The 18,947-nt window shown below is 45.9% G+C and overlaps 1 protein-coding gene across 1 annotated transcript in view; it reads right to left on the bottom strand.

The window, feature by feature from the left end:
* Window positions 1–4,419: 4,419 nt before the first annotated feature.
* atp11a (ATPase phospholipid transporting 11A) overlaps window positions 4,420–18,947 on the bottom strand; it is a 63,667-nt gene continuing 49,139 nt past the window's right edge. Inside the window, exons 21-31 of the mRNA XM_056301147.1 lie at window positions 17,701–17,952; window positions 16,479–16,656; window positions 15,437–15,539; window positions 14,755–14,900; window positions 14,203–14,262; window positions 13,790–13,917; window positions 13,493–13,628; window positions 10,319–10,384; window positions 9,999–10,102; window positions 9,500–9,665; window positions 4,420–4,760 (exon numbers count right to left, since the gene is read on the bottom strand). Of these exons, the coding sequence (XP_056157122.1) occupies window positions 4,479–4,760; window positions 9,500–9,665; window positions 9,999–10,102; window positions 10,319–10,384; window positions 13,493–13,628; window positions 13,790–13,917; window positions 14,203–14,262; window positions 14,755–14,900; window positions 15,437–15,539; window positions 16,479–16,656; window positions 17,701–17,952 (1,621 nt within the window). The 3' untranslated portion in view covers window positions 4,420–4,478. The remainder of the gene's footprint in view (window positions 4,761–9,499; window positions 9,666–9,998; window positions 10,103–10,318; window positions 10,385–13,492; window positions 13,629–13,789; window positions 13,918–14,202; window positions 14,263–14,754; window positions 14,901–15,436; window positions 15,540–16,478; window positions 16,657–17,700; window positions 17,953–18,947) is intronic.

Below are 18,947 nucleotides of genomic sequence, written 5' to 3' on the forward strand. Positions count from 1 at the left end.
TCCAACACACACACACACACATACACGCACAATGAGACCCTACCACAGATTAAGACATTACAGGAATCCTTTACTTACATAAGAATAAAGGTATATTCATAAAATTGTACAACTGTTGGACTATAAGTAACAAATATAAATTCATGAACCTAATAATCTGTCTCCTCGCCGTATTTGTGTGTAGTAGTCACCTGACGAGACACACGTCAAATCAAAACCTGGTAGGAAATTATAAAATGAAAGATAAAATACACAGGATTAAAAAAAAACAATATTACATATGTAACGTCGTGGGATTTTTTTCTTTAACAGTGCCGAGAGATTGCTTCAAGTTTCAGGCTTTTTAAATAAAAACACATAACGGGTAAGAGACGCCGTCAACAAACCGATACCGTTCCAGTGTGTTTTGACTATTGAGCGGGATTAAAAACTCAGAAATACTGCTTGTAGTAAAACCAACTCCACCCGGACAGTGTTCATGGCCATTATTCTGCAAAAGTCGCCTTTTTTCTTTTACTTAACTACACAGTCGTTCTTGGTAGAGGAAAAAACGCAATCCTGTCCAAGTGATGCAAAAACAAGGAGCCATTTTGTTTCGAACACCGAGCATTGTGGGTAATGGTGACGTTGGCGGTTGCGATGACGTACATCGGCGCATGTTTCACGTCAGTCGTGACACATCCGTTCATCCGTTTTGTCGCGGCTGTGAACATCCGCTCCTGGAGTCTTTTCGGTTTGTGTTTTGTTCCGTTTCTCTTCAGTCTTCAGCCGACGACAAAGTCAAACCTTCCTCCGACAACATAAACACTGTTCCAACACAACCACTTCCGCTCGTCCACTTCCGCTCACTCGCTCGATTCTCCTCCCAGACACGCCCGCGCCTCCGTCACCTGCGGGGATGGCGGTGTGCCGTCCCAAATACCGACCGCCCGGCTCTCGGCAGGGGTAAATTCAGCACGTGCAGCGAACGCAGACCACCGACATCACACAAAGAAGCGTTTCGTGAACTACCACAAGGCACCTAATGAAATGTAAAGCAGCTAAAATCATCGCTATTAGCAACAAGACTTTGGTTCGTAGTCACCGCTAAAACCAGGAAGTACGTTTCCCAGGAGAAGACGTATGGGCTGGCTCAAAGTGTCGATGGATGTGGTTGTTAGAAACCCGCGTACAACAAATCATAGAGCAGCCCAGAATACAACAGCCCCCCCCCCGCAAAACATACTATTCTGCCATTCTTCTTTTTCTTTTCTTTTTTTGGGGGGGGTTGTATAAAAAAAAGAATATAAAATGTCAAAAAGTTAAATCTGCAAATCTCCAAAAGTAGCTGAACATTGTACAGTTTGGATGGGGGAGCAACAGTGAAGTATGTGGGACTAGTTACGAGTCATAATGTTCGGGGAGAGAATAAACAAGAGGAAAACAGCAGTAAACCTGATTGTGCTAGCTTTCAGCTAACCTATTGTAGAAGTCACAGCCTCTGTTTTCTTACACCGTCCCTAATGTCTCTCTATCTCTCTCTCTCTCTCTCTCTCTCTCTCTCTCTCTCTCTCTCTCTCTCTCTCTGACTGTGAGGTTGATAAACGAGTGAAGAGGTGGACAGATGGAGGAGTGCCGGAGCAGGTGGATAAGGAGGAGAGGATGATGGTCTGATGGATGGTGGCGATGCCACAGAGGTGAGGTAGCAAGTGGAGGACAGATGGCTCCACAGCAGCATCACTTCACCGCCGAGAGAGAGAGGGAGAGGCTCATAGTAATTAACAAACAGTGAGAAAGCACAGACAGAGAGGGAAAATGTGAATGACAAGTGAAGAAAAATGTAAGTAAGAAAAAAGACACGGTCTAAAATGCTAAGGCAACGTTTAAGATCTGCAATCTCGTTGGACATTTCTAAGTCTTTCGTCACACCGAAAGCATGAACACTGGTCTATTTGACGCTGTGATCGATCTAACCTTGCAAACCAGTACGCGTTGCCCGTCATTTCCCATTTAATAGACAGGAGGTGAAAACTGAGGTGCCATCCGGGTTACAAGGTTAAAATCAACCTGCATAAAAACAAGACAGACATACTACTTAACGATCAAACAAATGGACTGACTAACTAACTAAAGGCTTCCATCACAAACAGACAAGTAAGGGCCAAAATACATTCAGTTTTATCTTTCCAAGAAGTAACATCATTGGTGCTTCCATTTCAGTTCATTTTGGGAAGTTGAGGTTTCCGGTATACTTTCCAATGCACTGGAACAGCCCGTTGCAGGAACACTGAACTGTAAACAGTTTGCTTTGACTGTTTATTTCCTATCTTCTATTTCTCGTATTGCATGATCTGTTAAAACATCTGCTGGTTGTTGCTTATTGATATTGATTTTGAACGTGATCAGCTGAGCTGCTCTGTGCAGCCACCATTTCACCGGGAGCTAATGTTAGCGCTAGCTAGGCCACGTGCACATCGTTCTCATCTGATGTAGCACGTTCCTTCCGGGTTTTCCATAACTGAAATCCTTAAAACTCAGAGGTCTGAACTTGTAAATAGGAGGTTATAACAGTTAGCAACAGTTAAGTAAATCTCATAAAGGCAACAACTCAAACGCGGCTGTTTTTAGCATCTTGTGTCACTTCACGTTGTAATGGACAGGGACGGTGTGTTGCTTTGAGGAAAGTCAAGCTCTTGGGAAGTCTTTCTCTGGCCCTTACAGACCTAACTATCACGATGCCAAGCTGGGGAAGAGGGGGGGAAATGCAACCGTTTTTATTGGGGAAGCAGAGGGAACAATCCCTCTTGTTAAGTTTTAACAAATCCTGACTAGCTAAAACCAAATGAACCGAACGCAACGTCAAAGAGGCGATCTGGCCTTCCTGGTCCTCCGGATTGCTTCCACTTTAGAAAACCGGCTGAAGATCTACTAGATCATTTAAGGCAGTGTGAAAGAAACGGCTAGTAAGCGGCTGACAAGTGGTTTCTGACTGATTAGCTTCATCAGCCAGCGATGAAGCGCAGGTTGATCACTCGGCTCCGAGATTTAAATACAAATGAAAATCACAAGTATAAGTACCTTATGGATAACAGGCTAAAAAGACTATCACAACCAGATGTTGCTAAAAAGGCACGTGCGTGTACGCATAACACAAAGACTAAAGCACAAACACACACACACACGAATTCACCACTCTATATTGTCGTCTACCTCCTACCAATGTATGTGTGCTATCTAGATCCACGTACAGAGCAGAGCCTCCGTGTTGGGTGAGGGAAATCGAGTTTGTCATTGTTGCCGAGCATCGTCGGTTTCCCGTCACTTAACACACACTAAAACTATGCCCGAAGGTTGATGACCTATTCTGTCACCTCCTAGCAGTTTCTTTACGTAAAATCCAAATGACCCCGTTAATGAGGAATTCCCACCCATTCCCACCCACCCCTCCCCCCCTTAAATAATAATAATAATTTTAAAAAAAGACAAACTCGTGGTTCCCGTTTCAACACTTGGGCTCTGGCGCTCTGACACAGCCCTGCTTACAATGTGGTCGGATCTCAACGCCAGTGTCCTAGGGGGTGTTTCTGGATAAGAGGTTTGCACACAGGCAACACCAGTTCGTCCTATAAGGAGGTAGAACAGAGAGGGGTGGAGTTAAGAGAAAACAAAGGGAGAACAACTGGCCTGAGGAAGTGAGTGCAGCTTCTGTGTCACTACTGTCGAACCCCATTGCTCCCGTTATCGCTGCCATTGTATGCCCATCGCCGTCATTGTCTAATCCTAACCTCTACAGTGGCCATCATCATCAAATCATATGACACTATGATGAATGGTAATAGTTCTGACTATTCTTTAGACAACCTTAAACAAGATGAAGTACACTTCGGCTGTCCAGTGAGACAGGTAGACAGACGTAAAGGGCCAATGCACACATACTGCGTGCCCAAAATGTTGTCGAGGAAAGCAAACGCCTCTTTTGTGGTGGTTGACTGATTGCTGTGCTGAGACGTCGTCATTAAAATGAGCCCTTTCACGTTGCTACTGTGAAGTCCTGTGGATGTGGTCCTTTCTAGAGCCGTCCTATCGTGCATTGTGTTGTGCTCGGCTTCTGACTTGAAAGGGGCTGAGAAGGTCACTTTCAAAATGTAATCCAGTAATGATGGCTGGTTGTAGTTCAGTGGTTTTCTCCAGCTCAGTAACTTATTCTGATTAGTTTTTCAGGTTGTGTTAAATTTACTATTTTTAAACCCCGTGAGAACAAAGACCAGTAGCGTGTTGCCCAGACTGAGAGCTGGGGACGGAGGTGAGTTTCTGGGATGGATCACCTCCGAAGCGTGGAGAGGATTTAGGCCAAACGCCAAGTGACACTTAAGACTGATGCCAACTGGGAATAATGTCCAAGAATTCCTCATAAGAGATGGCAACAATTACATCTGATGTGGAAAAAAAAAAGCTGAAAGAAACATAACCGGAAAAATTAGGTAACAGCCCCAAAAATACTAGACGGAGGTCTCTGGCCCTGCTCCGCCGTAGGCGTGGCCCTGCTTTGAGTGGCGGGAGCCGTCGGCAAATCGGAGGAGGGGGGCAAAGGTGCAGTAGTCTGGTGTGTTTCGCCAGCGCGTGAACATGGTTTTCTTGGTGAGTGGTTCAGACCTGCGGGGGTTCGGGGGGTTCCGCTGGGACGCCGAATCTCGGCGCCGGCCGCCTTGGCTGGGGGGAGCATGGAGGGCCGCCAGCGGGGTGAACTCAGACAGCTGGCCATTATAGAGCTTGTCAGCATTCTGTAAGGAGAGAGAGAGGGAAGGGGTGGAAGGTGAGATAGACGGAAAGAAAAAGATTGGATGAAGAAAAAGAGAGAGAAAGAAATAGAAGTATGTGGACATTTAGAGAAAGACAGTTTAGAAAGCAGGGGCGAGGTAGGCATACATGGGAGAGAGTGAGAGAGAGTGGGGGGGGAGAGAAGAAAAAAATGATCGTGAGAGAGAACGTATTAATTTCAAGATGCTTTGAGAGGAGGCGTGAGTCGTGCACAAGCCTTTGAGGAGGTCGGTTGAGGAGACACGGCCATTGTGGCTGGACAGGAGGTTCACAGTTCAAACTCCCCTGTCACTCCTCACCGAGACGCCACCAAAGTCAGTGTCTCCTCAACGTTTCCTCCAGGCGCAAGCAGCAAAACAAACCCAGCAAAATGGGACAAAATTACACAAACACACAAAACACAAACACGCCGCCGCCCCTGCCGCCGGCTCCCACAGAGGAAAACCAAACCAAGTCATGCAAAAGGAAAACGAGGCCAAAAACATGCGTGACTCTTCACCTCTAGAGCTCTTGAACGCTCTGTCACACACACGCTCTTCTTCTGCCAAAATTACTCACTAGAGGGCGACAGCGCTCCGTTTTTAAGAATCTCCTAAATTGGGCAGTGAGTTACTGCAGCGGGTCTCAATCAGGTCCTCAGGTACCACTAGTGCCGCTGGTTTTCTACCCTGCCTGGCCGTTACATAGTATATCGATCAGAGTTTTTGAGACCCGGGACAACAGGGTGAATGTAATTAACTTACTGGCAGGGAAGAAAACCAGCAGTGCTAGTGGTGCCTGAGGACCTGATTGAGAACCACTGGATCCAGTAGGCAGTAAAATGGATTGAGAGGCCATACAGAGCTCAGTCTGTCAGAGGAATGGGAACATTGCAAATGACTCGACAAGTTCTGCGTAAGCAACAGGCAACATGGGAAATAAGTTAATTTACTGACACCGTCCAGAATTTTAAACACTGAGGCTGCCAACCCTGTTGTGTGTGTTTTGCTAAAGATGACATCTGTGCATAGATACGCACCCACATACGCATCCATGCATGAACACACATACACAGGCACGCACCAACCTCTGTGCATTCACAACATCCCACATCTGTGATACGTACCACACACCACAGCACGGCAAACCTCACCTATACCCCACAGGGTGTTAATGTTGACCCCCGTGACCCACTCCAACCACCACACACACACACACACACACACACAGTAGCAAGGCAAACTCGATTTAAATACCCCACAGGGTGTTAATGCTGACCCCCGTGACCCACTCCAACCACCACACACACACACACACACACACACACAGTAGCAAGGCAAACCCGATTTAAATACCCCACAGGGTGTTAGTATAGATCCCTGTGACCCACTCCAACCACCACACACACACACACACACACACACACACACACACACACACACACACACACACACGAGCAGGTCGTATTTTACCGTATGGAAGCTCTCTAGTTCTCTGAGACCGCAACTCCATCTAGTAAGGAGTCAGAACTTCGGTAGGTAACAACCCTGTCAAACCTTCTACCAGCCCTCACACGCTGTGGACACACACACACACACACACACACACACACACACACACAAAAGTAAGTGTCGACGTCTTCAGACTAAAACAAAACCACTTACTCTAGACTTCCCATGTACATCATATGTCCAGGTTTCACACAGGCAGCGTTGACACTACAGGTCAAACATATATAAGTTGGATCTTCTGATCATAATGAGGCTAGCTACGCCCCCTTCTGTCTGTGGTGAGGACAGCATCTGTGTGTTCAGACAGGCCCTTTAAACCAGAACCCAGCTTGGATGGGATCACACAGGGAGTCAGATAAGCTGTCGAGTCTCATTCATAAGTCTTCTCTCTAGGTTTTCTCTGAATAAACTTTAAATGCTGGAGTTGAACAAAGTTAAAGATGAACAGCGTTCTTTAATACTGAAATGTAAAAAAGTGCACAGAAGAACAAAAGTAAAGCATGAAGAGTGTGATAATAAACAGATTCCCTGTGCACGTGGCTGTTTCTTCTGAGTTACTAAACATATCCGTAGATCTAAATCCTGTCATAGACCCTGAACCTGAGCTGGACCTGAGCAGTTTAAATCAGGGTGTTCCAAGAGTGGGTACGGACCCACACCTCATCCCACCTTTTTTGACAGCAGCGTAAAAACCTCTGTGCCACATGGTCAGAAGATTTGATTTCATATCCCGACAAAGAAACATGCACATGCAATCTGATTGGTTGTCGATGAGAGAGAGAGCAAGAGAGAGACAGACAGACAGAGAGAGAGAGACAGAGAGAGGAGAGACAGAGAGAGAGAACAAGTGGGCGAGTCAGGACATGCAAAAACAGGAGAAAGGGAATACACTACTGGTTCTCAACTCCGGTCCTTGGGAACTGGTTGTACTGCCGGTTTTCCGTTGTGCCAGCTTGTTGACTATATCGAGCTGTCTGCCGAGTATACCAGCCGTCTCATCAGTTGTCAGGTTTTCACCAGCCTCCATCAGACAGAAGGTCCACCTCGTGGACCCTGTGCTCTCAGCGTATGGGACTGCCGTGCTGTGTCGTGCCTAACCTTTTATTTTTTGATAACGGATTAATCATTTTGTCATTAAAATATCAAAAATGGGGCGTCTGGGTAGCGTAACAGTCCTATTCTGTTGCTTACCAACACGGGGATCGCTGGTTCGAATCCCTGTGTTACCGGTTTTCCGGTAACACAGGGATTCGACTAAAGCTGTAACAGGCAAATGATATGGATTTCTACTCGAGAAATGACAACGATGAATCGATTAACACAATCCTAACGGACCAGCGTATCGCTTAATCAGCTAACCACTTCAGCACTAACGGTGTGCGATATATTACTGACATCGGTTCATTAGCTACAACTTTGTCGCGGGTTATGAGGCGCCGTAAGCCTTCTACAGATCTGATTGGTTGAGTGGAAGGAAGAGGCGGAGCTTCTTTCGGATTAAGGTTGGCGAACTAATAACCAAGGTGTTTTTAGACGTGGCACAACAAGCAGACGCAGTCAGGTCACTGGCAGAGTAGAAAACCGACATCCGGAGTTAAGAACCACTGCAGCACATGCTAAACACAAAGGTTTACAGATACATATATGGAGCGGTCTATGGGATAAAGAGAGATGGGGGGGGGGCAGAGGGTCACCTCCAGGTGGGGCAGGGTTAGAAACTGATTCTGCTTGAGGTCTGAGACAGCATAAAGATGGTGGAGGGCTCGGAGGCAAGGCACCGGCGCTTTGTCTGCCGTGTCCACAGGAGAGGTCAGGAGAGGTGGTGGTGTGGAGATTTGGAGGAGAATAAACAGGGAAAGGAAGAGAGGAAGAGGAAGGGTGAGAGGGGGAAGAGGAGAGAGAAGAGTTAGCAGGGGGGAATAAAAGAGTTATCTCCAAGGGTGAATCAAATCCTTGAAAAGGCCCCGCCCAAATCAAAGAACCGTCATTCAGGCTTAAAGCAAACAACCAAAGGCCCACTCATTGATTAAGGCACATATGTTGTTGTTTTATTAAGCCACTACTGTTTCCTGCAGGTTTTCCCATGCCTGTCTGGACTTGGAGGGCCCAGGTCAAATTGTGGCATCTCTCCGTGTTCAGAGCCGTGGGGAGCCGGGGTCCGTGCCATGGTGGTTACCATATTAAATCTTAAGTCCACATGCAAACCCAGCCAGCTTTAACCCCTTGTTACTGACACCATTTCAGGCCTTAGGAGCTGTTATATCTCAGGAAAATCAAAAGTAAAGGGATCAAATTAAAAAACGAAACAAAACCCCAGAGCAATATTAAAAGGGTCAAGAGAGGAAACACTTGAAGAAAACAAAGAGGAAATCTTACAGAAGCTCTTCCAGGTCATGAACAGGTCAAGGTTTAAAGTACACAGCAAACAGTAAAAAAACAAACAAACAAACAAACAAAAAACACACCCTGCTTTTCCACAGAAACCAGCCACCTTGATCACGTAGGCATTCAAACCTACTGATAAGAGGGATTTTGCTTCTGTGACGTCTGTCACTGGTGGAGAACAAGCATGCTCAACAAAGTGCCTTACATGCTGACCACGAACCAACCACAATGTTAATTACTGAGTTAATAAAAGAGTTGGTATCACTGTCCAGCTAGTATTGAATTACAGTTAAACTTTGTGTCGACCACAGCCTCGGAGTTTTTAGGAAACTTTGCGGGTCATTGGGCAACATCGTAATGGGGGACTCGTGACGCATAATATGAATGGTAAATATCTCCCCTAGTGGCGAAAGCTGGTAATACATGTTATTTTCAGCAATAAAGGGTGTCGCCACTATTAGACAAGTGGTTCCACCGTGACAAGTTTACAACTTAATATTTTGGAAAAAGTGAGCAGTGCACACAAGAGGGGTAGGCCGGCTGACTTACATCTAGGATGGCAGGTACATAGCCATCGCTGGTGTGCGTCTGCTAATCCACAGATTCATTAGTTAGGTTGACTGTTTAATCACATGTACAGTTTAAACTTGGGCATGTGTTTGTTTGTGTGTGTGTGTGTGTGTGTGTGTGTGGGAGAAAGTGTGAAAAGTTATATAGGTTACATCCATCTAGTTACTATGTAGTACATACCATATGTGTATGTAAATATGTATGCGCAGCATGTACATGTGTCTGCATATTGTCAGTATTTCTACATGTCTGCCCACCTGTATCTGTTCGGTGGTAGTGGGCCACAGTGCCCTACAGACCACCTTCTTTACCACATCTGGTACCAGGCTGGCCGTTATCAGCAGTATGATGCTGAGCCAGGCCGGACCGCTGGACAACATCTGCATGAATACATAGTACATCCTCTGGTAGTTCAGGAAAGGCCTGGGGGGGGGCAATAGAATAGAAAATATGAAATGAAAATATGTTCATAGTAACATGACAAAATAATCCTGTCTGCTGTCACACGCAACCAGTTTCCCATTTATCACAACTGGAACATCTGTCAGAGTCATCATGTTGCTGACACTTAGGTTTGAAATATCATTTCTAGTGTTGTTGCTTAGAAAGGCACTTCTTCCTGTTGACATATAAAGGTAGAGCTGTCGTGGGCTAAGGAGAGACTATAGTGCTTGTGTTTGAGAGTGGATTTTCACAATGACATCCTCGCTTTCGGACCATAAACGTGGGCATTAAGTCAGTCGAGTCAGAGCGTACCAAATGATGCCCCCCCACAGCAAAGAGAAGACGACAAAGAAAATCAGCGAGCCCCAGATGATGAAATGGTTGATCCACGTCCAGTAGTGTGTGTCCAGAGCCAACTGAGGGAGAGAGAGAGAAGGGAGAGAAAAAACAGGAGAGCAAGTTGAGAAAACAGAGCAGCCTAACGATGTTATCTTAAATCTCAAATGTTCGCCTCAGAACAGTACGACAGCTCTTCATCCGTCCTTGCTATTTTTAAAACGCACAACAATTGTGTCTTCTCTCGTGTGTGTGTGTGTGTGTGTCTGTGAACGTGAATGTCTGCGTGACTGTACCTTGAATGTAACGGTGAAGACGAGCACGGTGAAGACCAGTGTGCCGAATGTCCAGTTTCCAAACATCTGTGGACGGAAAGGGAGGCGGTGGAGAAACAGACAACAGTCACCGGGGATTTCATTTCAAGCACACCTTGAATTTCAGATCAGCTGAAGTTAAGTCTCCTTTATTAACCCCTTGGGGAAACTCAGTTACTGCAAATTAGCTCCTCCTTGCTGTGATCTGTGTAGCTAGGAGCAGTGGGCTGCCGCCTTCATGCTGCGCCCGGGGACCAACTCCAGTTCTTTTCCCATCGCCTTGCTCAGGGGCACAGACAGGAGTATAAACCCTATCATGCATGTTTCTTTTTGATGGTGGGGAAAAACGGAGCACCCGGAGAAAATCCACCGCAGACACGGGGAGAACATGCAAAACTCCACACAGAGGACAACCTGGGATGACCCCCCCCCAAGGTTGGACAAACCCGGGGTTCGAACCCAGGACCTTCTTGCTGTGAGACAGTGCTAACCACTGGGCCACCGTGCCGCCAAATTGCCAAATCATCGTTTACTGTTTCAAACACATACAAAGGAGTGAGACTTGGGACCGAGCAAACACATTTTTGTCACTGGCTCAGCTCAGTCGCTTGGATTTCACATTCAGAGTCATGTAAGTTGGAAGTGTCCTCGATTAGTAAAACCTAGCAAGGTGACCATGCTAAACCAGTAACACCAATGGGACCATGTCTTACTGGTCATCCTTCTAGACCAAACATAACTTTCAACAGTCATATCCAACTCCATTTACACACCTGTCAATCAAAATACTTAAAGGTTTGACTCCTTTTTTCTCCGCCGTCGCTCTGTGAATGTGGGGTGAAACCTCTACATGTTTAGTTTCATTTGAGTGGATGAGCCAGCTGGAATCAGCTGAGACTGAAGGCCGAACTGGTTATTGTCCCAGTGTCGCTCTCGACATTTGGATTATGACCTGATTTTGAGCGACACAAGCCGGGGGTGACACAGGGATTCGAACTGGTGATCCCTGTGTTGGTAGGCAACGGAATAGACCGCTATGCTCCCCGGACGCCCTGATTTTGTGGGGAATCTGACCCAAAGAAAAGCATTAGGAATCTCGAAATCTCATCTTGTTCCTGGTGGTTTCATTTGATGATATTTGTTATATAGCGGCATCAAAATTAAATGGAGACAGGCCAGTGAACAACTCCTCGTAGCGGCTTTAAGCTAATTTATGGCTAATTGTTTACAGTGTCGATTTTATGACGAGACAGCTCGCCTCAAAACCCACGGTTGAGAAATCTCTATGTATTTCTAGCGGTATTCTTAAGTGAGACCTCCAGATAACTCTAAACACTGCGGTATGTGTTGTTGCTGTGTTTTTACAGTCGGGTCCATCTGTCCTTCCAAGAACCAGCAGCGGTGGAGTCTGGTCAGACCAGACAGTGACGGACATCTTGGAATATCATTACACTTAAACGGGTCTGCTAGAATCGAGGCTCTATACAAAAATAAAAGAAAACTAAAAATACCTACAGAAGACTATCTAAGAATATCACCGTTATCACCACATTACATTTCTAAGTAAGGACGGACAAAACGACAGAGTAACCAAACTGCTCCTGCACGTTTGATAGAAGCACGGGAGAGAGTAGAGAAGTACAAGCTGGGTACGAGTTTGAGATAAACGCCTAAAATTTAACAAAAAAAATAAAATGTGGCAAGTGCGTTGTGACTGAACATGGTAATTTCTTATTTTTAGTTGGTATATCAACCTATAGTTGAAGTGGTCACACACTGACACTTGTCTCTCACACACACACAGATACACATTTGACACGTAACAGAGTATAGTAGATGTCTGAGAACTACGGTAAAACCTGGACACATGGATGGAGCTCAGTGGGGAGGTGGGTCACTACACAGATGCCCGGAGGTCATTGGTCTACAGCAAGCACTAGGGGCGGGACATGAGATCAATGGTACAAAGCTATTGGATGATGGTTACAATGGGTGGTTTGGCATTGGGCCATGTAACAGGACAGAACAGGAAACGACAAACAAGAAACAAACTGAAGAGGGATGAAAAAAAGAGAGAGAGAGAGAAAGAGAGAGAGCGGGACAGGCTTACCATCTGTGTGTTGGATGTCATTAGCTGGGGGGAGGAAAGAGAAGCAAAAAGAAAAAGCAACAGAAAGGTAAGAGGAAAGGAAGAACAAGAGGACAAGGCCAGAAGAAAATCATAATGAAAATAAACAACAATTCAAAGGCTGGAGAAGAATAGAAAACCGGATGCACAAACCAATCCGGTTCAAGCAAACCAAAGCAATCCAAAAGGTTTTCTGGATGAACGATGCTCCTTGAATGTGGAAAGAAACCCAAAAGAAAAGATAGAGACAGCACAGAGGAAGATGGTGGCAAGCCCGCCATGCTATCACGCCCGAGATGTGAATGAACGAACTGATCAGGATTCGTACACGAAGTAGACCCGGTCTGACATCATCCATAATGAAAAGGACCTCACTATCAATAACTAATAAGCAGGCAGGGAGCCAGTATTAAGATCTGTACAGTAAATAAAACCTTTTCCATGTAGCTGTGAAATTCCTGAGGAATTTATTGGAAAATATATAAATGATGTGAAATCAAATCATTTTCTAGATAACACTGCTTCATGTCAGTGTGGTTAGTGGAAAAGCTCATTTAAAATCAAGGACAACCAATAGTAATTATGAAAATGTCTTCCGTTGCCAACTTCTCAAAGCAACGGACCTGCTTTAACTTAGATTTTACATTTTGTTTAGTGTCACGCTGAGTAAAAAAAGAAGATTTGAATCAGTTTCTAATGGTGAACTGCAGCTCTGGTTTGCAACACTCGGTCAAATCCGTGAATCCAATGTGGCGCGCCAATGAAAAATATAGAAAATGAACTTTTAAGAATGCAGTACTGTAAGTCCCTGGTGTTTTATTATCAGAAATCCACTGGAGCCACTGTAAAACACCTCACCTGGAAAAAACATGAGGTAAAAGGTACAAAAAAACACACCCAAAACTGAAAATAAAGCTGGAAAATGAACACTTAAATAGGTTTCCATTGTTCACAGTGTCTTTTCTAACCAGCAACGTTTTGTTTTTGTCTTTATTTTTGATTCCTGACAATAGTGGCGTGAGCGTTACCTGTCCATTGCTGGTGAAGGTCGTGTTGTCGAACAAGAAGTAAGCACCAAAGAACATCACGATGGCATCGTACACGCCCAGGACAGTCCAGTATATGAATATAGGCCAGCGCAGCAGGCAGTTCTTTGCGATATCCCTGCAGAGAGGAATACAAAAGGATCATGGTATCCAGTTAAAGTTTCACTGGCAGTAAAGTCAGGTTGCACACAATAGTAATTTGCCCTAGTCACGAATGATATTTGTGGGTTGATATTAGGTACGGATGCATCCCTTCCCTGTTATCCTGAGTGCACCCACCTGTAGAGGGAGGGGTCCTTTTTCAGGATGTCCATGTTGATGTGCTGCTCTATGAGGCTGTACAGCAGGATGGGCAGGGAGGTGAAGCTGATGTTGTACAAAGTCAAGTAGGCTGTATCGTACAGCGGCTGGGTTTGTGTGTGTATATATGTGTGAGGAGGGGGTGGTCACCAGAGGGTCATGGGGGGGGGGGTAGGATTGGTTAGAGAAAGACACAAGAAGGAAAAAGAGGATCGAGAGGATGAGGAGAAAATGGTGGGGGGTGAGTGAAGTGGGAGAGAGATAGAGAGAGAGAAAAGTTATGATAAGTTAGGATTATTTTTTCTCACTTGTCTACATGGCTGTGTATGTGTGTGTGTGTGTGTGTGTGTGTGTGTGTGTGTGTGTGTGTGTGTGTGTGTGTGTGTACCTACCTGTTGTGAAAAGCCACAGAAGAACTGGTAGAGGAACTGAGGGAAGATGAAACAGACATTCTGAGGAGAGACCAAAGAAGGAAAAAAAGAGTGATGTTATCGGTCAGTTGAAGGCTTTCAATAAAATAAACTTTTCATCAACTTGCAGGTGAGCACCTTCGGCGTCTACGTACACGCCGATACTCCGGCACAGCAAGGAGGTTTGGAGGTAGCATGAGTTTTTTATTTCTCTGAAAGTTAAATAACCAGAAATCTTCAAGAGAGTTATTTTCTGAATGAGCTTAATAAAAACAGAAAAGTCACCAGTCAGCTCAAGGCTAGACTCCCCTGTCATATGAGATTAATTCCTTATTAGCATCCTTTACACACTTATGACGCAACAAATATGAAGATCTTGTGCAACAAGGAAGTAGATTACCGGGGTGTACTTTAGATAATGTAAGCTTATTTGCACAGTGACAGTGACGCATTTAAAGTAAATCCCACTGGGGATATTTACTCTTGTTTTGTGTCTGAAGGATGTCAATCAGTAAGAAGTGGCGGAGGAAGTACCTTGTAGAAAAAGTACTGTACAAGCTCGGAGATGCGTATGTAGTAGTAGTGTCCATGGACCAGCAGCATCTTCTTCAGGTGTTTGAACTTTGGGATGGCATAGTCACTGTTTCTGGCTGCCTGACGGCCCTCTTTACCCATGATCCCTTGGGAGAGAGAGAAAGAGAGAGGTTTACAGTTAGTAACAAAGGTGTTTTATGAAATGGATAGCTCAAATCAAGCAATCTGATTGGTTGTTAGCCATGGTGTAATAACCGGATACAACGGCGATGACGTCTAATTTCTTTACACAATTCAGTATCACTCTGCTAGTATGTTGCATAGCAACCGCCTTGCACGATGTGCAGGCGGCCAGGAGGGCCTATTTCTTTGTAAGAACTATGCTTTATGAATGCATTATGAACATGCTAATAAAAATGATCTTTCATGTTGCCATACTTGGTAACATTTATAAAAGCAATAGCTCTCACACAGACTGTGATATATGGTGATTATATCACCATATATCACAGTCTGTTGCAAGCTCTTGCTTAAATAACTGATAGCAGAACAACATGTTGGCTGCAACAAGATTATTTTGAACCCAGTCCAATGAAGATGTCTTGGGACGGGTTGGCGTGGGGTCCGTCTGCAGAGCTGTCGTATGTTAGCATCTATGCATGATTAATACTAATAGACCAACCAATGCCAACATGGGCCTCCAGGATCATGCTGACGTCGTTGGCGCCGTCTCCGATGGCCAGTGTTATCGGGTGCTCTTTGGACGCTTTGATCAGCTTCACAATCTAGGGAGGAGAGGGAAAATGCAGCACGCAAATCAAATTAAAGGGAAACTAGCATGAGAGAGAGACAGAGACAGAAAGTAGTAGAGAGGAAATTTCCCTGACATAGGGACAAGAGAGAGCTATTTCATTCATTTACAGACGACATACCTGTGCTTTTGGCATTAGTTCAGTCAACGGGCAGAAAAAGCATGCTGCCATGTTGGAAGTTATATTGGCTGATGCATGACAAACACAAGGTTTGTTGTTAAGTTTGATCAAAACATTCATATTTAGTTGTTAGTTGACTGCCTTGCTCAAAGGCATATTGGTAACAGTTATTATGAGTGAAGAATTTACCGCGCTACAATGCAGAGAACGTAAAAACAAGTTAATGTCACTTTTTTTTAAAATTCCTCACCCCCCCCCCCTTTGTTTTCTCCCCAGTTGGATCCAGCCAATTACCCCACTCTTCCGAGTCGTCCCAGTCACTGCTCCACCCCCTCTGCCGATCCAGAGAGGGCTGCAGACCACCACATAGCTCCTCCAATACATGTGGCATTGCCAGCCGCTTCTTTTCAACTGACAGTGAGGAGTTTCACCAGGGGGACGTAGCACGTGGGAGGATCACGCTATTCCCCCCAGTTCCCCCTCCCCCCCTGAACAGGCACCCCGACCGACCAGAGGAGACGCTAGTGCAGCAACCAGGACACATAGCCACCCACATCCAGCTTCCCATCCGCAGACACGGCCAATTGTGTCTGTAAGGACACCTGACCAAGTTGGAGGTAACACGGGGATTCGAACAGGCGATCCCTGTGTTGGTAGGCATCGCTTTTTACTTTTATGTGATGTTTTACTCAATATATAACTTTTCTTTTGTGCCTTGTCTAACTGGTCACAGTTAGCAACAGCGATCTGGTGCCTGAGTTTTGCAGAAATTATCCACTGACGCCCACGTACCTGTGCTTTCTGGAGCGGAGCCATGCGGCAGCAGAGCACAGCGCTGCAGTTGCGGCAGATCTCCAGGAAAATCTCTTTGTAGTTCCCTGAGTTTGAGTCCTCCTGCCCGGGCTTCAGTACTGCGGACAGGGTGGCCCCGTCGATGATCAGACCGTAGTCAGTCCCGTCACCCGACAGGCTGGAGAAACACATACAAAGAACCATCTAACTACCCTGATCGGAAGCTGCGGTATGTCTCTGTCAGAGCCGGCCCAAGGCTTTATGGGGCCCTAAGCAGAATTTGATTTGGCCCCTACATGTACTTGCTTACAGTTATAATGCATATGAACCTGACCCCAGCTCGGACATAGGCAGCAGAAATGATTAAACCAGTAGCATTAATTTGTCAGTCTGTTAACAACATGATATCAAAATATTTAGTTTTTGTTTTTTTTACTACTGATATGATATATCACACACACAAAAATATATATATTTATCAACCAGTCGTGTTTGACATTTCAAGCGCTCTTGGGGGTCCCCTGCTGGCGCGGGGGCCCTAAGCGACCACTTAGTTCGCTTATACCATGGGCCAGCTCTGGTCTGTTATGTCTCTGTCAGCCAACGAGTGTCTGTTTATGTTTTAATTAGGTTAATTAAAGCTTTTCCTTCTTTTGTTTGATTGCTTTCAATTGATGGAACCTGCAGTTAAAACGTTGATAAGACCATGTTTGGCGCCTCAAGTCTTAAAGAGAAATAAACACGATTTTCAGCATTATCTCTACATATATGTTGTAGGGATAGCACTCCATTAGCAGCCATAATACTGAGCAGACTGCCGTATGTTTCTGAAGAGCTGCTGAAATTATGTCCACGGATGACATCTCAGGTGGACAATCCGCGATTGTGAAAACGTGATTTGCCGCATTGTAAGAGAAACTGCAAATACTGACACTATGAGAAAAATGTGCATAAAAACAGGTGTGAAATGTAGCATTGTATTTGCATTTTCAATGCAGCCGATGGACAGAACAGTGTTATGGCTGCTCATGAAGCATTATCCCTACGTAAGCAGGGAAACCTAGGGATTTCCATTTTCTATAATGCTGAAAATCATGATCTCGAGGTAGTTAAAGACTTGGTTATGTTGGTATTCTTGTATAATCACTTATTGATGTGCATGGACCCCACTGCTCGCACACACACACACACACAAACACACATACATAGAAGCCCAGCCCACCCAGAGATGTTGTCCCTGGTCATTCCTCCATGTTGCCTCAGCACTGTCCGGCTTAGGTCAAAAAGGACGTCGTGCAGACTCTGCTCCTCGGTGCGCTTGGTGGTCAGCTCCAGGATCTGGGTGCTGCGCCGGAATAGCTTGCTGGCATAGCATGTCGCCGCCGCCGTCTCCATCTTGTCGCCGGTCAGGACCCACACCTTCATGCCGGCCTTGTGGAGGGACTCGATGGTATCTGCAGCCTTCTCCTGGAGTCTGGGGTCAGAAAGAGATAGTCAGGTGAGCCCAACAGAGAGCCAGCAAACAGGCAGTTGAGAGGACTGTTGTAGAAGTTAAACATTTAAAAGCGTGGCTTGGAAAACATGTCATGTGCAGTATGAGGATGGGAATCATGTTGTCAGGGACTGCGGCATCGCTGCTGAGTAAGCGGCAACCAGAGGAAACCTGCAGCTGAAACCAGTTCAGGCACAATCACATCGGACGCCTTTCAATGCGAGGCACGCCATACTGCATCCCCCCCCCCCCTACAGCCCTGATACAGACTGCACTGGACTCGTTTTTTTTTTTTGGTTGCAGTGAGAGGCATCTTGCTGTTGCCGGGCAACCACAGTGTCAGCTGCCAATCACTTTTGTGCCAGCGCTGGCGATAGGCGAACCGTCATCTGACTCATTATTGGCTATAATTGTTCAATAATGTATCATTACCTACAGTACTTGCTATTCCTTTCCCCCCCCGTTTTTCTCCTCAATTGTACATGGCCAATTATCCCACTCTTCTGAGCTGTCCCGATCTCAGCTCCACCCCCTCTGCCTATCCGGGGAGGGCTGCAGACTACCACATGCCTCCTCCCATACATGTGGAGTCGCCAGCCGCTTCTTTTTACCTGACAGTGAGGAGTATCGCCAGGGGAATGTAGCGTGTGAGAGGATCACGCTATTCCCCCCAATTCCCCCTCTGCCCTGAACAGGCGCCCCGACCAACCAGAGGAGGCGCTAGTGCAGCGACCAGGACACACCCACATCTAGCTTCCCACCCGCAGACACGGCCAGTTGTGTCTGTAGGGACGCCTGACCCAGCCGGAGGTAACACGGGGATTCGAACCGCCGATCCCCGTGTTGGTAAGCAGCGAAATAGACCGCCACACCACCCAGACGCCCCCGTACTTGCTATTTCTGGAGGAGAGCACTAGCACTAGCTCCTTCTCCACCGTTTTATGTTGTTAGCGGTTCAGTTGAGAAGGCCCGCCCCT

The sequence above is a fragment of the Lampris incognitus genome, chromosome 21, assembly GCF_029633865.1.
Source record: "Lampris incognitus isolate fLamInc1 chromosome 21, fLamInc1.hap2, whole genome shotgun sequence".
Taxonomy (NCBI): domain Eukaryota; kingdom Metazoa; phylum Chordata; class Actinopteri; order Lampriformes; family Lampridae; genus Lampris; species Lampris incognitus.